General features: G+C 56.0%; 1 protein-coding gene and 2 long non-coding RNA genes across 5 annotated transcripts in view; 1 reads left to right on the forward strand and 2 right to left on the reverse strand.

The window, feature by feature from the left end:
• PDXK (pyridoxal kinase) overlaps positions 1-15,245 on the reverse strand; it is a 31,898-nt gene extending 16,653 nt beyond the window's left edge. The window contains exons 1-2 of one of the 2 annotated variants that reach the window (XM_088794138.1): positions 15,102-15,245; positions 1,882-1,936 (exon numbers count right to left, since the gene is read on the reverse strand). In XM_088794138.1, the coding sequence (XP_088650264.1) occupies positions 1,882-1,936; positions 15,102-15,230 (184 nt within the window). In that variant the 5' untranslated portion in view covers positions 15,231-15,245. Of the gene's footprint in view, positions 1-1,881; positions 1,937-13,915; positions 14,157-15,101 lie in introns of those variants that run through there. The other variant, XM_074324534.2, reaches the window with a different exon arrangement.
• On the reverse strand, positions 2,865-13,909 carry LOC141569970 (uncharacterized). Its single transcript, XR_012493719.2, has 2 exons — positions 12,870-13,909; positions 2,865-11,434 (listed from the first exon to the last, which is right to left on the reverse strand). It is a non-coding gene; the product is annotated as an uncharacterized LOC141569970 (long non-coding RNA).
• On the forward strand, positions 15,138-18,527 carry LOC109454766 (uncharacterized). Of its 2 annotated transcripts, none has more exons than XR_002138522.3 (3): positions 15,138-15,273; positions 17,428-18,042; positions 18,184-18,527. It is a non-coding gene; the product is annotated as an uncharacterized LOC109454766 (long non-coding RNA). The 2 variants fall into 2 exon arrangements; XR_012493718.2 differs by having other exon boundaries at positions 17,428-17,494.
• The last annotated feature ends 1,369 nt before the right edge of the window (positions 18,528-19,896 follow it).

Here is a 19,896-nt window from a genome sequence, read left to right on the forward strand (position 1 = left end):
GCGCAGCACAGAGATGCTTGATGGAGGTGAGTGCGGGGGGGACAAGGGGGGATAAAGTGCCTCTGTTCTTCTTTTAAAAATAGTAAAAAATATCAAGTACTTTTGTTTCATGTCCTAAGCCCAGGACAGAACAGACAGGTCACTGTGGGCGTCCTACACTCACAGCAGGTGATATGGCTCCCCAGGAGTGGGGGGCCGTGTGGCCATGTGGGGGCACCTGAGTCACATGTCCTAACCACCAGCTCCCATGGCTCCCCAGGTGCCAGGTGCCACATGCCACACTGCCATGGGGGCTGGGTTTGAGAGACAGGCCAGCCTCACTTCTGAGCAGCAGCGTGTGGGAAGGGGTGAGCGGGAGAGGGAGGGAGAAAGGGGTCCACGGGCTCAGGGGCCCAGTGAGGCCTCACCTGGCTACACCAGGTGGGGTGGGGTGGGTGGGGGGATGTGGCACCTGAGCCACCGCGGTGGCCTTGGGAGGGCGCCCCCGGGAAGTCCCCCGAATAGTCTGCAGACAGGTGCCTGTGGGCCCCCCAGCACTGGCACAGTCACTGAGGCAGCTGCCTGAGGGGCCCCGCGACAGGCAGGCCCGCTTGGCATCTGGAGGAGGCTGGGTGGGGGCACGAGGTCTTTCCTACCCGGGGCCTCCCAGGGAACCCGAGGAGCCCAGAAGGCCCCAGCACCCCGGAAGCCGTGGAAGCCCCTCCCCTCACCCCGGAGTCTGACAGAAGGGTGACAGGGGCTTCTGAGCGGGGTCTTCGCTTGTTTTGAGCTAATGCTGATTATGGCACAATATGCTATTCACCAGTAAGTTCAACACTGTCATTTAGTGTCCGAGCCAGTTTGGCTCACCTACTTTAAAAAAGGAGAGAGAAACAAAGGAGGGCGGTTAAAACAGCCAATAAAAATGTGGGATTCAGGGAACTTCGCTGTGTCCACTGCCACTTTCTGGGACTCCTCCACCTTTTGGGGCACCCAGCATCCTCGGTAGAACGAAGGCAGGAAAGGCCTTTCAGTGAGAACTGTACCTTTTCATCAAGCACGCATGTGCCTCTTCTCCCCCGCCCCAATGCATGACTTATATCACCCCCGTCCCTTCCAAGAAAAATCACACCCAGGAGAATATGGGCTTCCTGAGGGCTGAGGCAGGGGCAGCCTTCCATGGGTCCTGCTGGCACCCTGCTAGGCGGTTCCGGGAAGTTCTGTGCCTGGAAGTTCCACCTGGGTTCAGAGTAACCCCAGAAGAGGTGACATGTGGACAGTTCCAAGAACTGGGGCGGCTTCGTCCTCCTGCCTCAGGCTGTGTGGGGAGCTTGGGGCTCGTCCCCCACAGTGAGGGCCTTCCAAGGGCACTGACCCCCACACACCAGTGAGCCAGCAATCCTGCTTCAAGGCATCTGTGACCAGAAATCCTCGGGGTCCCCGTGCATTGAGAGATGCCCACACGTGCTCCCCCAGGCACTAGTTTCTAATAAAGAAAGTCAGCGGCTCCCTCACATCTACCTGCAGCGTGGGGGGGGCCTCATGTGGCCATGGCGCCACCTGGTGGACGACAAGGGCATGAGCAGGAGCGTGCAGAGCATGGCAGGGCCCCAGAGTAGGTGCTGGGATCACCGTCCCTGTTTTTCAGAGGAGGAAACTGAGGCACCACCTGCCCCGGTTATGCCACCTGCCCCCGGTCAGCCAGAGCAAAGACACAGAGCCGAGACTCAGAGGCACAGCCCACACCTGCAGACAGGCAGGCCCCAGCCCTCAGCCTCCCGTGCCCGGCGGCCTTTGCAGGGCGACACCTCCGGCTTGGTTTCCCCATCTATCAGATGGGGACCCCCCATGTTTCTAAAGGGCCATTTCTCACACCCACACTCAGCTGAGCCAGTGCCTCACCTGTGTGGTTTGAAAACTGGACAGAATTCACAGCGTCGATCTCAAACCCCAAAACCTGCAATACAGAGAGGACAAATGTAAGAGAGCGGGCCAGGCTCGCGATGACCCCAGCAGGTGCCTGACACCAGCCTGGGCGCCAGCGTGGAGGAGGAGAGCCCCGTGGCGCAGGGACCAGAAGGGTGTCCCCGAGTCAGGCTCGGCGTCCACACTTTTGGTGGTGTGCCTGCCTGGCAACGGACTGTGTTCACCGCTTTATGCAGCAAATGTGTTGGGGAGCCACCAGCCCAAAGGACCAAGACTCAGAGGCCACTCCCCACCTGCTGGGATGCAAGGCCCTTGTTATCACTTCTGGAAATCCCAGCGAACGGACTGGAAAGAAACCCAGGAGGCCTCCGTCTGTCTGAGCAGGAAACAGGGCTGTGAAGCCTGAAGTCCCCACCCTGTGAGGAGCGAAGGCCATGGTTCCTTCCCCACGAGCCGGGCTTACAGACCCTCCATTGTTCCGTCAGCTGCAGAGAAAGTAGGCACCCAGCCCAGAGCCAAAGGTCCCCTGAGAACAGTCACCGCCACAAACCCACTCATGGACAAGGGACGTGCGGACGTTTCCCAGAACTGCGGCAGCTCCATCCTCGTGCCACCTGAGCCAGCCTTGCTGCCCTTGGGCCGACCGGGGGTCCTCCGCCATCATGGCTCAGCCCCTCAGCGAGGCCAGGAGGAGCAGTTCTGGAGCGGGGGGGCGGGGGGAGTTCTGTTGCCAAGGGAACCACAGCACGACTATTGCAAATTCACTTACAGCACACAAAACAGGTGACTGCATAAAAGCAGCTACCACTGTGGTAAAAGCCAAGCACAGAAACAGTGGGAGCACTTTGCTAATGAAACAGAAGGAAAGGTTATGTCTAAGTGGCCAGGACAGCTACACAATCCCACGTTGACAGTTTGCTCGAGACATGGAGAGAGCTGGACTGATCTTTTTCTTTTCCTTTTTTTTTTTTTTTTAAGATTTTTATTGGGGAAGGGGAGCAGGACTTTATTGGGGAACAGTGTGTACTTCCGGCACTTTTTCCAAGTCAAGCTGTTGTCCTTTCAGTCTTAGTTGTGGAGGGCTGCTGGTTCGATTCCCACGTGGGCCAGCGAGCTGCACCCTCTGCAACTAGAATGAAGTCAATGAGCTGCACTCAGCTCCCAGGCGACCAGATGGCTCAGTTGGCTGGCGTGACCTTTCTTTGTGCAAATGTTTACAGTGCACAGAACTTAATGAGGACATGCTGATCTGACACACACACACACACACACACACACATACACACCCCACACAATATTTCTTCATGTTCTGCTCCCTTGCACCCTGCTCTAGACCCTAGGCCTGGCCTCCAGCCCACCCCAGAGGGCACCTGCCAGGCCGCCCAAGGGCCACCACACTCCAAGGAGCTACACACAAGCAGGGAAGCCCGGAGCCATGAGGGAAGTGCAAGGACAGTGCCCTGCCTGGGGTGAGAAGTTGAAGACACGTGTGGGCTCAACTCTAACGCAGGAGACGTGGCCGTGCCCGGACAGGGCAATGAGTGAGGGCACAGGCCCAGGAGCGGGAAGCCTGGGAAATCAACCCCAGGACTGTAGTTCAGCTGGCCCACTGACCTTTAGCCCTCTCCCTCCACCCCCCTAATGAGGACAAAGGACGTTTCTGTAACACTGATCCACAAGACAAAGAAAGGGAGCAGACAGCAGCAAACTGTGAAGTAGCCCAGACAGACACTTCACACGCAGTCAGATTAAAATCTCAGCTCCTATAAGGGGCAGAGAGAGCGAGAAGTGAGCTACCTCACCTGCACAACCTCCCGGAGACAGTGTGAGAGACAGAGAGTGTGTGTCTGAGAGAAAAGAGAGGGACAGGAGGACGAAACCAAGGGCAAGGCTGGCCCCAGTGGCCACCCTCCATAATCCCCAAGGGCTTCCAGCCCCGGGCCCTTCTGCTGTGGCCACCTGGTCTTCTGAGTACCAACAACTTCCCACACTCTCTTCCCTCTTCAACTGACAACATCAAACCACTTCCAAGTCTCACCTAATGTTCAAAACAGGCCAAACTGTGGTGCGGGCGATGGGAAGTGGCTGCCTCCAGGAAGGGGGGGCAGTGATGGGAAGTGGGAGCCTGCTCACTGCTCACAGTGTATTTCTTTGTGTGGGTGGCCGCTACGCAGACGTGTTTCACTCTGTGAGGTCACTGAGCTACACACTTAGGATGTGCATTCACAAGTCTTTCTAAACATTTTAAGCCAGTTATCATCAGGACTTCAAGTAATAAAAAAAATCAAGTCATATTAATCTAAAATTACAATGGGCATTCTGCAAACTTCCTTGCCTGGTTTCAGGGCCTCCTGGACACAGATAGCTCATAGTGTTTCAGATCCTTTAAAATTCTAATCAACTCTGAAGAAACAGATTTGAAGCAGCAAGAACACCGGTCCCAGATATCCTGCCAAAATATCTGTTCTGTCGCTTCTGGATGTGGGTACTTAATCCTTGAGAGCTGGAGAACTGCAAGTCGTTATGTTCTGCTTTGATGTGACAGAGAGCCCTAAGCCCCCGGCTGGTGTCTCATTTCAAATACCATGAGCCACGTGGGCTTGTTAATTTGAGGGCACCCATCAAAGCTGTGTGCAGGGCTGAGTGGGACCCAGCAGAAAGAGTGAAGAGAGCCCCGCCTCCGAGAGGGAGCCCCTGGCCCCAGAGAAAGGACCTCTTGTTCAAATTCAGACTTCAGCTCAAACCCACCCTTTGTGCTGGGCCCTGTGGCGTCACCCCCTGCTTTGCCAGTGGCTCTCCTGGGCATGGCCAGCAGGGAGAGACCAGGGGAGGGGCAGGGCTTTCTCCCAGCAGCTGTCTGTCCTGGCGGTGACAGGCCTTCCCCGGTGGTGGCAGCGGCAGCCACACTGGCTTTCTGTCATTCGCAGACGTAAGCCCCCTCACCTGCCCCTCCCAGCCCCTTTGCCTAGCTTTAAGTTCCAGGCACCCAGCCTCCTCTCTGGCCCAGTGTCAGCTGCTAGATGGCAGCAGGTGCGTCCCCCTCTATAGCGACTTTCTCTGCTGTCCTGACCCCTGGTTCAACAACTGTGACAATGATTGCTCTGGTTTCTGCTTCTGGACTGGCCCCTGCCTGATACACTGCGTGTCCCTGATACCCCCCAGGGACACACTGATTCTTGGGTGCAGTGCAGTGTCATACCCCCCACCCCACCCTCCCACACACACGCTGAGCGGCCTGGTTCTCCCGTGTTTGCCTCTGGCCCGGCATGCGGGGCAGATCCGAGTTCCTGTCCCTTGAAGCCTCCACAGAAGTCACATGACATGGGAACGACCAAGACGCCTCATGGCACCACCGCCCAACAGGACCACCCTGTCTGTATCAGGCCAATCGATGAGACAGCACTGCTGGTCCCTGTGTTCTCATGGGTGAGAATCACGTTGTTTTACAGTGAACGGGCTCAGAGGGCCTTGGGGTGCCTGTGGGGCGCAGCCCTGCACAAACCCATCCGAGTGTGGGTGGGACCTGTGATGTCATCATGCCCCGCGGCCAGCGGCAGGGTCCCCAGGTGAGTCTGATCTAAGCACAGTGCCCGTCAGAGGCAGGGACTTTTAGGCTGATGGTCAGAGGCAATGAGAACAATGTGAAAGGACTCATGCCTGTCATGGGCTGCGAGGATGGGGGCCACGTGATGACGACGCAACCGTGCACGTCAGTGTCACATACAGCATTGTTACAAGCCGCGTCGGAAGGCGTACGTGTGCACGAAGTCCATGCCTCACCATTCCTTAATCAGCTCACTGCACTGCACCCTCAGCTGGGCTCTGGGGCTTTCGCGTCTGCTGATCTACAGAAGGGACGCCACTCTCCCAGCTCAAGCTGGCGGTTCACAGGCAGCCAGGGAAGGACTTATGCCACAGCCTCCACACCCCCAGCCAGTCTGTCAACATTTACCAGCACACAGTAAACAGATGTAAACAGACTCATTGTAAGAAAAACTAGGAAGAACTGACTAGTTCAGCCTGGGTGGCATGGGAAGGAAGGCCTTGCAAGAGAAGGGGGCACCACTTCTGCCAACCCTCCTGCAGCTGCTCACCCTCCCCCAGCACTGCCCTCCTTCTGCCTGGTGCCTCCCCCAGTCAGGGGCCAGGTGCCCCTAGAATTTACGCCAGGGCCCCACCTCTGCTGCTCAAGAGCTCCCACTCCTTGCCTATGAGCCTCCACACCACCATTCCCCAGGCCCCTTCGCTGACCCCCAGATTTGCTAAACCCCAACCTTCGAGGGCCTCCCACTGCCTGTGAGAGGAAGCCAGACCCCGTGTCCCACCAGCAGGCCCAACGCCCCCCCACAGCCTTATCTCCATTCTGATTCCACGCTGCAGCTGCAGGGCCGCTGGCCACTTCCTGTATGCCACTTCCTGTATGCCACTTCCTGTATACCGAAAAGCTATAAAACCTCTGTGAGCGCCTCTCCTTCCCCGGAACTCATGGGGTTTTCAGGGCTTTGGGGCTCCCCCACCCATCATGAGCCCCAGAATGAGTCCACCATGCCATGTGCCTCTGAATGAAGGATGGCAGAGGCCAAAGCCCCAGCCTCAATTCCACTGGCAAATGCATCCCACTTCAGAGAAACTCGGGGCCACAGCAGAGAAGTCTGCCCCGACTGAGTGTGTCACCCCTCCACTCTGGCTGCTGAGAAAGCCTGGCTACACGATGACCACATCTGTACAACTCAGCTGAGACAGGGGTCTCAGACCTGAGGGGAGCCACTGACATTCACAGCCAGCCAAAATCGAGGCACTGCTGGCAAGGTCCCTGCATGGGACACTCTGCCTGTCAATATGAATCTACGCCTGGCACGCGGCAGGAGCACTTGATCTGCTGAAGAAGTGGAGACGATGTGGAGACAGTATGTACGAAGCACTGGTCCCTGCCCAGAGAGGAGGCAGCTCAGGTGGCCTCGTTCTGGGACCCACAACGAGCCCAGGCCAGTGAGCCATCCTGGAGCTGACTCCAGCCTCCGAGCCCTGCCAGCGAGCCAGGAAACACTGGCAATAGCTGAAAGACATGTGTACCAGGGGAGAGCGCTTCCCTCTGCAGTCACGGAGCCACAAGAGCAATGACAGCAGGACACAGGACAGCATCAGGGTGTCAGTCCACGCAGGTTCCCATCTTCGGCCCGGATACAGACCTCAGCCCACCTTTCCAGGCACAGCTCTCCCCAAGGACAGCCGCACGTGCTGGGGAGCTGAAGCAGCGCTGGCAGGTGACGCAGGCTCCCAGGGCCTCCCGCCCACCTCTGGGCTGCATCATCCACCCTCTGTTCTGACAGGTAGGCAGACAAGGTTCTCGGTGAGCCCTCATCACAGCAGGAGAGGGGACATGATGGAATGTTCCGGCCCTGCTTCACTGCCCACCCGCCCAGACCACCCTGGTTCCTCTAGGGGAAGAGATTTGTGTTGGGCAGCAAGAGGGCGCTCTGGTGCCAAGACCAGTCACTGTGGCTGGTTGTGCAAGACCCTTAGCACTTCCACAGGAAATCAGAATTCGGAAAGAGGACAGGAGAGTGTCATGTGAATGCTGTCACCCTCATCAATCTCACGCCAAGTGCCTGCCCTGTGTCCCACCACCACCTATTATCAGTCACCCCTACAATCAGCTCAACACACACCCACCTTCCCCTGATCTCCACGGGAACTGCTCCTGCAAATGGGCCTGCCCCCACCCAGAAGCAGCCTCCCCGACTTGCTTGCTGTAGGGCCCACATGAGCGCCCTGGCCCCAGCGTCCTCACAGCCCTGGACGCCATCACTTAGGACCAGCCCTGCATCCAGCACATGCACACCAGCGCAATGCACCCCTCCCCCAGCTTCTGGGCTCACTGTGCTCAGTGCCAGAAGGGCACCAGCCAGGTCTGTACAGGGTCTGCATGCTAAGTCAGGTTCGGCTGGGTGCTGGGCTGCAGTGCAAAGCCCTGAGAGGGGTCTCATCCCAATCTCCTTGTGGCCCCCGGGTAATATGGGGACCAGGGAGGCTGGGCTGCTCTGGGTGGCCCATGTCCCCACGCCTCCTTCCTTTCTCCTAGGGAAATTCCATTGATTCTGTTCCATAGCGTCCCTCTTCCAGACCACTCTGCGAGTAGAACTGGCTGATTCCAATTCAAAGGCTCTGTGTGGGCATCGTGCACCAGGGGACCACCAAGCCCATGAGCCGCAAAGGTCGTCAGCTCTCATGTCACGGAAGCTCCTGCTGGCAGATGTGCCCTCCCCTTCCAGAGAGGGCAGCACTGCCCTGTGAGGGGTCACTTAAACACAAGGGCCCACACAGAGCACAGCAGCACTGCACGGCACAATCACACACACAGATGCACCCACACGTGCACAAATGAACACCCATGCCCACATGTACCCACATGTGCAGATACATGCTACACATTATGCACATGCCCACACATGCACCCACACGTGCAGATGCACACACATGCCCACATATGCAGGCACACATGCACCCACACGTGCAGATGCACACACATGCCCACATATGCAGGCACACATGCAGGCACACATGCAGATGCCCACACATGCCCACACATGCAGGCACACATGCACCCACACATGCAGATGCACACACATGCCCACACATGCAGGCACACATGCACCCACACGTGCAGATGCACACACATGCCCACACATGCAGGCACACATGCACCCACACGTGCAGATGCACACACATGCAGGCACACATGCAGGCACACATGCACCCACACGTGCAGATGCACACACATGCCCACACATGCACCCACAGGTGCAGATGCACGTCCACACATGCACCCACACGTGCAGATGCACACACATGCCCACACAGGCACGGTGAGAAGGAGATGAGAAAATGGGACAAATTAAGGTCTTGCTTTTTCCCCCATGGCAGGCAAAGAGAAACAGAAATCAGTCCCAAACGAAGAGATTTAGAAATCAAGATTTAAGCAATTCTAGACTTTCTTGCAGAAACAGCAAAAACAACATCCACGTCCCAGGACTGCACCCAGCTGGATTCTGGAGGGAAACGAGGCCGATCACACCCAGCACAGCGGGAAGCAGCAGATCTGTGCGGCCTGCACAGCACGCAGGAACCTTCCGGAGACGCTCAGAACTGTTCCAAATGTGGTGCGTCACTCCAAGGGAATGGACAACTGCAGCGTGCGGTGGGAAGGAAACACGCTTTTCGCGGCAGCTCTTCTACAGTTTGCTAATGATGTGTCACCGTGGAAAACGTTAAGACAGAAACAAAGTCTTTTAAAGGGCAAGGTGACATTCTGCCAGTATCATCTGAATGCAGTTCTGCTGGAAAAGAGGCCCTTTCAACCCTAGGAATTCTAAGGACAAAATGCAAAGATCCTCAAAAGGACTATCAAGAGATCCTCTGAAGGTCACCTTGCCACCCAGGGGTTTCTTAAAGGTGAGAGGGTGGACGTAGCTCCGTGTGGCCCTGAAGCGACCCCTTGGGACCCAGTGGTGACTCCAGAACCTGGATGGAGCCACCCACAGGAATAACAGGCCCGGTCCCCACAGCTCTGCAGCGTCTGCTCTGCTCGAGCAGCGGGGCCCAGCCCTCCTGCGGGGCCCTGAACTCTGCCCCAGCTCCTACAGCCACGTCACTTGGCAGGTCCGGGGCTAGAATCTTGGTTTCCAGGCCATGCCCACCAGCCAGCCTCTTCCTGCACAGACAGGCCAGGGCTCAAAGGATGAGGCTGACGTCCACAGGTCCTGGCCTGAGCAGTCCCCCTGAATCTCTTCTGGGCCTCCTGTGGTCGTCTTCCTGTCTCGGCGACTCGGCATTTAAATGGGATTCAAGCTAAGGCTACCTACCTCCTCTGTCACTGGTCACATTAACATGTTTCCCATGGCCACTAACGTGTACTTTGGACTTGAGCCCGGAAACAAATCCAAAAGCAGGGTCAAGATTCTGCCCCCTTCCCTTTTGTTAAAGGATTTTCTCTGCTCGGGAAGGTGGCTACCTGTCTGAGATGGTGAACGGTGTGCTTTGTGGACCTGGCAAAAAGCAGTTTGGGAGCCCCGGCCATGAAGCCCAGACTCACAAGTATGTGCCACGCTCACCACGGAGCTGCAGGAGCTCCCAGAACTGGCCCTCAGTGCGTGGGCACCTTGGGCCGAGCTCCATCCAGGGGGCACCCCAGTGGCCAGGCACCATCTGATTGTCACGAGGACTATTCTCACTGAGAAAGGAAAGGGTGTTTGGCTGCTCCAACTTGGCCAGTAAGCGAGGAAATAGTGAATTCCTCACCCAGGCCTTCCGTGGGGCTGGCCACCTCTATTTCCAACAGTTCCGATTAAAAAGGTAAATGATTACCCAAGGCAATGCCCGGTCTTTCTACATCCTGACAAAAGTTAAACAAGAATTGCTTCTCGCTCCCGCTCCAGGACTCGTGGCTCCAGGTGCTCGACGCCCACCTCACCTGGACATTCTGACACAAAGCTTCATCCTTGAGGGCACATATCACGGAAACCGCTGGCGCATCGCTGCACTTGCCCTCGTCCTCGCCGTGGGCTGCCCCTCACTTCCTGACGTCAGACGCAGCTTCAGGGCTTCCTGGGGCTCTGCTCCCGGGCCCGTCCTCACGGGGCCCAGGTGAAAACTCCTTTCTTAAATCTATAAGGTTCTTTTCGTTGACATCACTTTGCAGGGGACGCTTACAAAGGCTCAGAAGGCAGGGCCAGATCCCTGAGCTGGGACTCCAAGACCAGGGGACACCAGGTCCGTCCCCACAGGTGGCCTGTCCACCCCCCACCACACGCATTTTCATCTCTCTGAGTAGCATGAAGGCAAACCTGTGAATCCCAGCCAGAGCCCATCCTCTCCAGTCATTTCCAAGTTCTCTCTCCACACCCAGCCGTGTGCAGGAGCTGCCTTTGGAGTCAGTCTCCAGCTATAGGGCGTCGGTCAAAATTCAGAATGGAGTGCTCCCCTCTGAGTGGCTCTGGGTGTAAGGGATGCCTCCCTCCTGTGGTCAGTGGGCCATTGCCACCCATCTGCCTTCTTGTTCCTGCTCCAGACATGGGGGTGGGGAGCAAAGTGCCTGCACAGGACCCTGGGGACCATCAGGCAGTACTGCCAGATTGTGCTACAGGAGGTCTGGGCCGAAGCAAGCCTGCACAGACTGGTCAAGGAAGCACTAGTAGACAAGTGGAGAAAGTGTCCAGTGACCTAAGAAATTTCTGGAAACTTCTTGTTCTGCGCTGAATCGTGTCCCCCAAATCCATATGTTCAAGCCCTGACCTCCAGCACCTCAGAATGGGACCTCATTGGAAGATAGGGCCTTTACAGAGGTTAAACAAGGTCATTGCGCAGGCCCTGATCCAACACAACTGGTGTCTGCATAAGAGGAAGCGATCAGGACACAGACACACAGAGACGACCACGTGAGGACACAGAGCAGACGCCGTCTGCACACCCAGGAGCAGCCTCAGCAGGAACAGCCCTGGGACACCTGGATCTCAGCCTCCGGTCTCCAGAGCTAGGAGGGAATAACCGTATTTGAGCCCCTTGTCTGGCGCCCGAGCTGACTAACAGTTGTTTGAGGCCCAGTTTTGAGGGAGCATGTTTTGAGGACCACCATCCCTGGCTTTCTCCCTGACCTCAGCTCTCTCCAACCCCCAAATTATATTATTTCTGTAATTAGAAGCAAGAGATAATTAAGGCAAAGGACTGAGGGATGGAAGTGCGGACTCAACCCTCATCCACGGCTGACAAAGGTCCCAGCCTCCGCGGGTGCCCCAGTCATGCCTGGGTGCCACCGTGCTCTGCCCTTCATTGGTCTTTCTGCCTAAGGAGACATGAGCAAAGCACCCCGGGCACTGCTGGCCGTCCTCAGTTGTGTCTGCCCCCATCTCCCCTGGTTCTCAAAGAAGCCGTGAAGAAGCAACGTCATGCCCGTTCCCCAGACAAGGTACCGGAACCAGAGGGCCCGTATGGAAGGTGCCCTCTTCATGGTCATCGCCTGAAAGCAGGGCCCCTGCTTTTTGGGCACCCGCCCTGCCATGCTCAAGGGGAGGAAGTGTTGGGCTGGATTAAATCAGAGACAGAGGGAGCACCCCATCCATGACAGGCAGGAAATGACACGACTCCCACCCCCAGCCTATGTGCCACAAGCCCCAGGACATTCACCTACAATAAGGATGCTGGCTCTGGGGAGACCCAGGTAAAAACCGCAGCTCTGTCCTTACGAGCCCCTTCCCTCAAGTAACTAGAAAAGGATGGTTTGGGTGTGGAAGTTGAGGGCACATGCCTGGGAGTTCAGAAATAAGGGACATCATTGCAGGACCCTGGTGGGCAGAGGAAGGGAACAGCTGCCCAGTGGAAAGAGAAAGAAGGGAGTGGCCACAGGTGGGTGGGGAGGGGGCATGGGGCAGAGGGCACAGCGTGGCCAGCACGGAGCTGCACATGTCTGCCAAGGGCTGTTCCCATGACTCCTTGGCCCTGGCTGGGCTGGGGCTGCTCCTGCCATTGGGGCAGCTGGCTGAGGCTGTTCTCAGAGCGCTTCTGGTCCCACCTTCCTAGGCGGCTCCTGCTTTGCTCCAAGGACCCTGCAGCTCCACACCCCTCAGCAGTGCCACCCAGGTGAGTCTACCTGCCAAGCCTCCTCTCCCCCCACAAGCTGGGGGTGAGCAGGCATGCTGGAGCAGTGGCCAGGAGTGGGAGCTGGAGGCAGCCGCAGGCATGCACCCTGACTACCCCCATGGGTCTGCCCTCTGCTGGCCACAACAGGAGGGCCAAGGACCAGCCCTGGGTGCAGGTGCTGGCTCGCACATCGGGGGCAGGAGGTCATTTTGAACTTGAACCCTCCTATCTGTCCTCCCTCGAGTCTCTGCTCCACTGTTTCCTCCTCAGCTGTCGGCAGGGCAGCCGCAGGTCGGCCCTCAAATTCTACTGAGCAACAGCTCCAGCCCCACCTGTAGTACTTCCAGCCCCCCTGCACTCTGCAGGCCGTTTGCTGTGGCTGGTGGCCCTCTGGGTCCTGTGGTGCCCAGCATGCTCAGCAGGGGCCCTGGGACCTGCCATACGTGCTCCTTGCTGTAACACTGGGCCCACGCTGGGCAGTCCAGGAGGGCAACCATCTTGCCAGAACACCCAGTGCTCCTGTGGGGCCCAAGGCAAGGAAGGCCCAGGCCCCCTGGTGTTGCTTCTGGCCCAGGTGACACTGCACCACACCTAGGCCTCCTCCTGCCCCTCCAAGGGCCACCCAGCCAGAACCTTGGGGCAGTAACAGGAAGCAGTGGGTGCCCAGCCAACGAGTCCGGAGGAGGTGGGGGTGAGCCCCTCAGCCAGGAGTTGGGGGAGGAGGTGGGAGGGAAGGCCGCGGGGACGCCAGCATGGGAAGGCTGACATATTTAAAGAGCGTCTTCTAAAGCAAACGCTGCGCGGCCCTGCACTGGTCTCTGGGCTGTGCTTCGGGGCCAGCACCTGCAGATAGGCCTTCTCTGTCGCACCCCCTCCAGCGACCACCTCCCGGAAGGGTCGGCCGCAGTGGGGGGCCCACCCTCGCCGGCGGGGCCTCACTGACCGCGAGCTGCCTCCGCGTCTTCCCTCCCCGCTTCCTGACCCAAGACCTGAATGGGGCGCCCAGCAGGTGAGCACGGCAAACACCTGCCCTTCCAGTCTCCTCCTTCGCTCCGCGGCAGGGTCTCGGCTCGCTGGATTCCCCGGCCCCTGCACTGCATCTTCTCGCCCCCAGGGAGCCGGGACCGCCGGGGCCGAGCGGCAGGGGGCTGCGGGTGGGCACGGCTCGCTCGGGGGCTTCATCTCAATTCAGCGCCCCCGCCCAGCCCACCCGCAGGGGCCCGCCACGTGCTCCCGGCCCGCGTCGGGGACCCTGCGCGCCAGACCGCACCTGCGGCTGCCTCGGTGGCCCGGCCAAGGTCACGCGGGCCGGCGGTGGCCACCCAGCTGCGGGCCCGCACGGCCGGGCGCGGGGACGCCGCGGGTTATGCAAGCGTACCTGCAGCGGAAACGTGGCCGCCCGGTTGCCCACGTAGCCGCGGACGACGTGGCTCTGGATGGAGAGCACGCGGCACTCCTGCTCCATGCCGGCCTGGCGGGCGGCGCGGGGCCGGGCGCGGCAGCGTCTCCCCGCTCGCGGGCCTCAGGCTCCGCTCCGGCCCGGCTCCGCGCAGGCGCTCGGCTAGGACGCCAGACCTCAGTGCTGACGGGAACCTGCCGGTCCCGCGCTGCGCCGGGGCGGGGCGGGGCGGGGCATCACACAGGCCCCGCCCCCGCCCCTCCCCCCCCAGGACAGGGTGACTCGAAACCGCACCCCACACCCGCCGTTCCCTACCCTCTCCCCCTCGGTGACCCACGTCACTCTGCGCTCCTGGCACGTGGGCGGGAGCAGCCATCCCCCAAATACTGGGTTTGCCGGTGTAATGTTACCCAGGGAGGGCGCTGCAGCGTCGCTCATTCATTCCAGTCTTTGATTCATTCATTGATTAACTCGCGCCTCACGTCCGCGGACTCTGCGCCCAGTCTCTCCCGGCCACTAGCCCAGCCGCAGGACAGCCATGCAGGAAATGCGCAGGCTCGGCTCCGCGAGAGTGGACACTGGCCGGGTGACCGCAGAAACAGGCGAGGCTGGAGGTGACCGGACCACTCTCCCACGGCCCCCGGGCGCGCGCAGTGCTGGGTCCCCACTCCAGAGGTGTCAGGGCCGCCGTGCCCCCTGTAGAGAATCGGATCCACACCCGCCGCTCAGACATCGGGGCCCGGCGCGTAGATCCACCAGCCCCGTGCCCGCCCAAGGACCAAGGACCCAGGCCCTCCCCTTCCGCCGCGGCGCGCTCGCCTATGGAACGCGGAGCTGACCGACGCGCACGGCGCTAGGGCCGGCGGGGACCTGGCGTCCCCCCAAGAGGCCTGGGGGTGGGGCGGACACCTCCGCAGTCCCCTGAAACCCAGCCCTTCAACCCACCATGTGGGGGGCCCACGCGCCTCAGGGTGCCCCGGCTGGGTCACGTGGCCCGTGCCCACGCAAGCCACGCCGTCTCCACGTTCAGATATCTGCCTTCCACCGGTGGGGCCAGCCCCGCCATGACCCCTACCCTTCACGTCCCACTCCCACCCTCCGCCACCGCTGAGCGGCTCTCTGCGGCTTGCCCTGGCCACCCCCCACGCACGCCCCTGGTTCACACCTCCAGACGTGTGATTTGGGTCCCTTGTGGTGACTCAAGACAGCTTGTTGAAACATCTGCAGCCTGGGGAGGCGGCCGGTGCGGCCAGTAGGCCGGTGCCGCCACCGCCAGGAAGGAGCGCTGTGCCATCGCTGTCCAGGTTTTGAAGAGGACATATATGTAGCTAATAATCGTGAGTAAATAATAGCTAACATTTACTGAGCACTTACTGTGGGCGAGGCGCATTCCACACATTTAATCTTGTTAGAAAAACAAAACGTAACCATGTGACGATCTAATTGCATTTACCAAGCCATTTCTGAGCCTGGCCGCAGCCCGATGCAGCAGCGAGAAGGAGCCCCAAGGGGCTGTACAAAGTGGAACTGGCGGAAACTAAGACGTTAACACTGGGTTACTTCAGGCAAGGACACCTTCCCTAGGGCGAGGGCCCAGGTTTTATCAGGCAGATTACCTTCCTAGCATGCAGCAGTGATTTCCAGACTGATTGGTTTAAAATTCCACTCCTGGGAGAGGCTGAACTACAATTATGTTAGTTACTAACTTTTGTTTGGGTGACTGGCTTAGCATGAGTGACTCCATTTTGGATGTTGTTTCTTGTCTTTTTTTTAATAGTCTTTATAACTGTCTTATACAGTAGGGGTTAAGGTACCAGCTAGTGATGGCCCTGCTGGTGAGAGCCCCTGGCATTCACGGTGGCCGGCGGCACCAGCCACTGGCCTTACTGCCCTTTTCTCATGCCTACTCTGTGAAGTCAATGGCCCTTGGCTCTCGGGAGGACTGATGAATCCCTCTGTCTCTGCAGCTGATCTCACCTCCTCCTGACCTTGATCTGTTTCACCCAGGTCCCTTCCTCTCCCTGAACAAGCCTCACAAGCACACTGCCCCATCCTTAGTCCCCCCCACACACACACCACTGTGTTGGCCCAGGAATGGATTTACAAAGCACTCAGAAGGGGAAAGGGCCTCCCCACCTGTGGGCTCTGGAACCCTCTTCCTTGACAGAGGGCCCAGGTAGCTGGAGGTCAAAACCCTGACAATGGCATTTTGGTGAATTTACTTTTCCTTGGACTTTTGGATCTTGGTTCCTCATTCCCAATACCTGTGGTCCCCACGCTGGTCACAGGAGTCACCTGGGGAACCTGGTAAAGTAGCCCGGCTCAGTCCTTCCCATCTCACTGAGTCGGGCCCCTGTACTCTCAGCTCTCCCAGTGCTTCTAAGACTAAAGTTTAAGAGGCACTGTCTAGGCATCTGAGCTAATTTGGTATTTTTATGAGCACTGTCAACTGCCAATAATTACCAGTCCAAGAACGAACCTCCTTCCTTGATGGATCAGATAGTGAAGGCCTTTCAGAAACTGTCAGTTTGTTGGCCAGACAGGTGATGGGTCGGCTGCCTCAGCTCTGCATTGGAGTCGTGGGTTGGTGGGGCGAGTGCAGAGCCCGGTAGGACCCCTCCCCCTCATTCCCATATCCCCCAGGCTGTGGGACTAACTGTCCCTAACTGGGCAGATGCTCTGCAGGGGCAGCCCCCTGATTAGCAAGCATTGGAGGGGCGGTGTCTCTTAGTCAGTGCACCCCAGATGCCCGAGCATCAAGAATACAGAAAAATAAGAAAATGTAGTTAGTTCACTGGGGTGAGCTCCGGAAGCACACTGCCCAGGTTGGAGTCCAGCTCCTTCGGTGGCCACGTCACCTTGCAGTGACAAGTCAGATGGAGAAATAGTAATAATATTGCCGTCAAAGGGATGCTGAGGGGACCCCGCAGACTGACCTCATAGAGACTGAGAACAGGGTCTGACTTGAGGGCTCAGTAGTTCCCTCTTCATTCTGGTGGGACAGAAGCTGTTGAAAATTCCCCTGTCACTCATGAGTGATGGGTGGACTCCAAGCCGCCATTTTTAAGCCATGAAGAACCTAGTTCGAAATCCTTCCATCTTTAGCAAGTGGCTCCATCCTCTTGGGAACAGTCTTTTGGACATTTCCCAGTTCCAGAATCTTTGTTAACTGGCAACAGCTGAGTCTGAAGCCTGGAATTATTATTATTAATTGTTATTATTATTGCTGCTGTTGTTATAGAATTGCCTTTTTTGCTTTCCTCTTGGGAATAGCCTTTTTTTTTTTTTTTTTTTTTTGAAACTTTAAAGCACTTTGGGCCAGTGTCTTCAGAAACACTAGAGAATCCTCTAGATTCTTTCCTGAGCTGTCTCAGTGCAGTTTGACTTTTTAATCCTCAAATATGTTTGTCTGGTTTTTGAGGCTCACCTTGCAGTCCTCGGGTCAGCAACCTGGCCCCGTGACTCTCCCTGATGTTTGTCTGATCTCACAGGTGCCACGTGAAACAGCTCCACGTGAAACAGCAGCTATTGTGTATCTGCAGAGTTACACAATACATGGTAAGTGCTCAAGAAGTATTACTGACTATAAAATATAAGTTTCAGCTTAAGCCCAAGAGGGGCCATCACTGCTCACAGTCCCCCACCCAAAGAAATAACCTTGAACCTCAGCCTCTATTCCTAACCAGCGTTTATTGGGAGTATTTCCTCTCTCTCCTTAGTGATTGATACTTTAATTAAGAAAGGATTCAAAATCTGGGCCAACAGCTGAGAATTTTAGACCCTCAAGGGGCCTGGTGGGACAAGTTACTGAACAAGAAAGAAAAGAGGGCAAGGGAGGGAATTCTCTCTTTTGCCGTGAATTCCTCGTTCATGGGAGCATCTGGATTTTCCTCTTGACTAACCACAAGCAAAGTTTGTTGACCCAGGTGGTTTGGGATTAACTTCCTGCTGCTTTTCTTACTGCACATTGTACCCCCAGAGCTCCTTCAATACCAAGCACTGTTTCTCTAGTTGTGGGAGAAACTGGAGTTATAGAAAACTTGGAAAGGTTAGGTACAGCTTTCTGGTCTTTCTGTGCACATCTGTCTGATTTTACACAATACATGGTAAGTGCTCAAGAAATATACTGAATATAAAATATGCAACTTGTATATTGTATCATGTATATAGATATCGTGTATATACTTGGATTGTATTATATTGTGTATATACGAGGTCAGACAATTAAGTTTGTGAACTCATCCTAGAAAAAGTGCTACATACCTCATTGCTGAATATCACTATGGTCACCTTCGAAGTACTCCCCTTGGGAAGCTATGCACCGATGCCAGCGCCTAGTCCACCCTTCAAAGCAATTTTGGGGACAGCCAGATGGCTCAGTTGGTTAGAATGCAAGCTCTCAACAACAAGGTTGCCAGTTTGATTCCTGCATGGGATGGTGGACTGTACTCCCTGCAACCAAGATTGAAAACGGTGACTGGACTTGGAGCAGAGCTGCGCCCTTCACAACTAGATTGAAGGACAACGACTTGGAGCTGATGGGCCCTAGAGAAATGAACTGTTCCCAAATATTCCCCAATAAAATTTTTTTTTTAAAAAAAGCAATTTTGGAAGTTTTTTTCTGGAATGGCCACCAGAGCTGTTGTCACATTACCCTTTTTTTGATGACTCCTGAATGTCATTAAAATGCCTTCCTTTCAATATTGCCTTTCTCTTCAGGTAAAGAAAGAAGTCACTGGGGGCCAGATCAGGTGATCAGGGAGGCTGTTCCAATACAGTTATTTGTTTACTGGCTAAAAACTCCCTCACAGTCAGTGCCGTGTGAGCTGGTGCATTGTCGTGATGCAAGAGCCATGAATTGTTGGCGAAAAGTTCAGGTCGTCTAACTTTTTCATGCAGCCTTTTCAGCACTTCCAAATAGTAAACTTGGTTAGCTGTTTGTCCAGTTGGTACAAATTCATAATGAATAATGAATACTCCCTCTGATATCAAAAAAGGTTAGCAACATCTTTGGAACAAGTTCGCGAACTTAATTGTCAGACCTCATACACGATATTATATTTTTATACCTTCCGCATGTCCTCTAATGTTTCTCTGTGGTATTTCATGGCTGTATTCTTTCCATCACATTGAGTTACAAGAATATCTCAAACTATTCCCCTATTGTTGTGTAGTTACATTGTTTCTAGCTTTCACTGTTACAAATATTTCACTGGACTTACTTGTAAGACAATCTTTGTGTGCATTTTTTGTTTCTTTCTTAGTATAAATAATGAAGTGGAATGATAGGAAAAAGAATAGTTTACATATTTAGATTCTTAACATATATTCCAAATTATACTGCAGGAAAAGTGTATAGTTGACAGTCCTGTCAGCAGCTGATGAAAATTTTAGCACAGCCTCAGTCAGGACTAGGTATCTATATTTTTAAAGAATTCTTGAAAACTGGCAAACAAAAAACACACGAGACATTTTCAGATATGACCTTGTGGAACTTCTCCCTAGGGTTCTAAGGAAGTTACATATGCAAATAAAAGAGATTCATCTAACTATAGAAGCTGGATTTTTAGAGGTAGACCGTCTTCTGTTTGCTCCTGAAGTCACGCCAATCAGGCCAGTCCTTCTCAGCCCAGGGCTGACCTGGACCTCATCAAGCAGCATCAGGGGCCAGGAGAGCCCCTGACTCACACCCTCAGCACCCGCGCGCCTCATAACAGACTGCGCAAGCCCAAGGTGTGCCCTCAGCTCACCAGCACCTCATCTGGAAGACAGGGTAATAACAACATCCCTCTCCCCACGTTCTTGTAGGAATCACGCATTTACACACGGGGCACACACAACAAATGCTGGCGATTAATAAAACCGGCTTTTCCCACCAGACTGTAACTCCATTAGCGGGGGACCAGAGCTGTCCTGCACCCCAACATCAACACTGTCACTTAATAAATGTTGGAGGGAGG

Source organism: Rhinolophus sinicus, chromosome 17 (genome assembly GCF_057876585.1).
Source record: "Rhinolophus sinicus isolate RSI-liver-muscle chromosome 17, RSI-T2T, whole genome shotgun sequence".
NCBI classification, from domain to species: domain Eukaryota; kingdom Metazoa; phylum Chordata; class Mammalia; order Chiroptera; family Rhinolophidae; genus Rhinolophus; species Rhinolophus sinicus.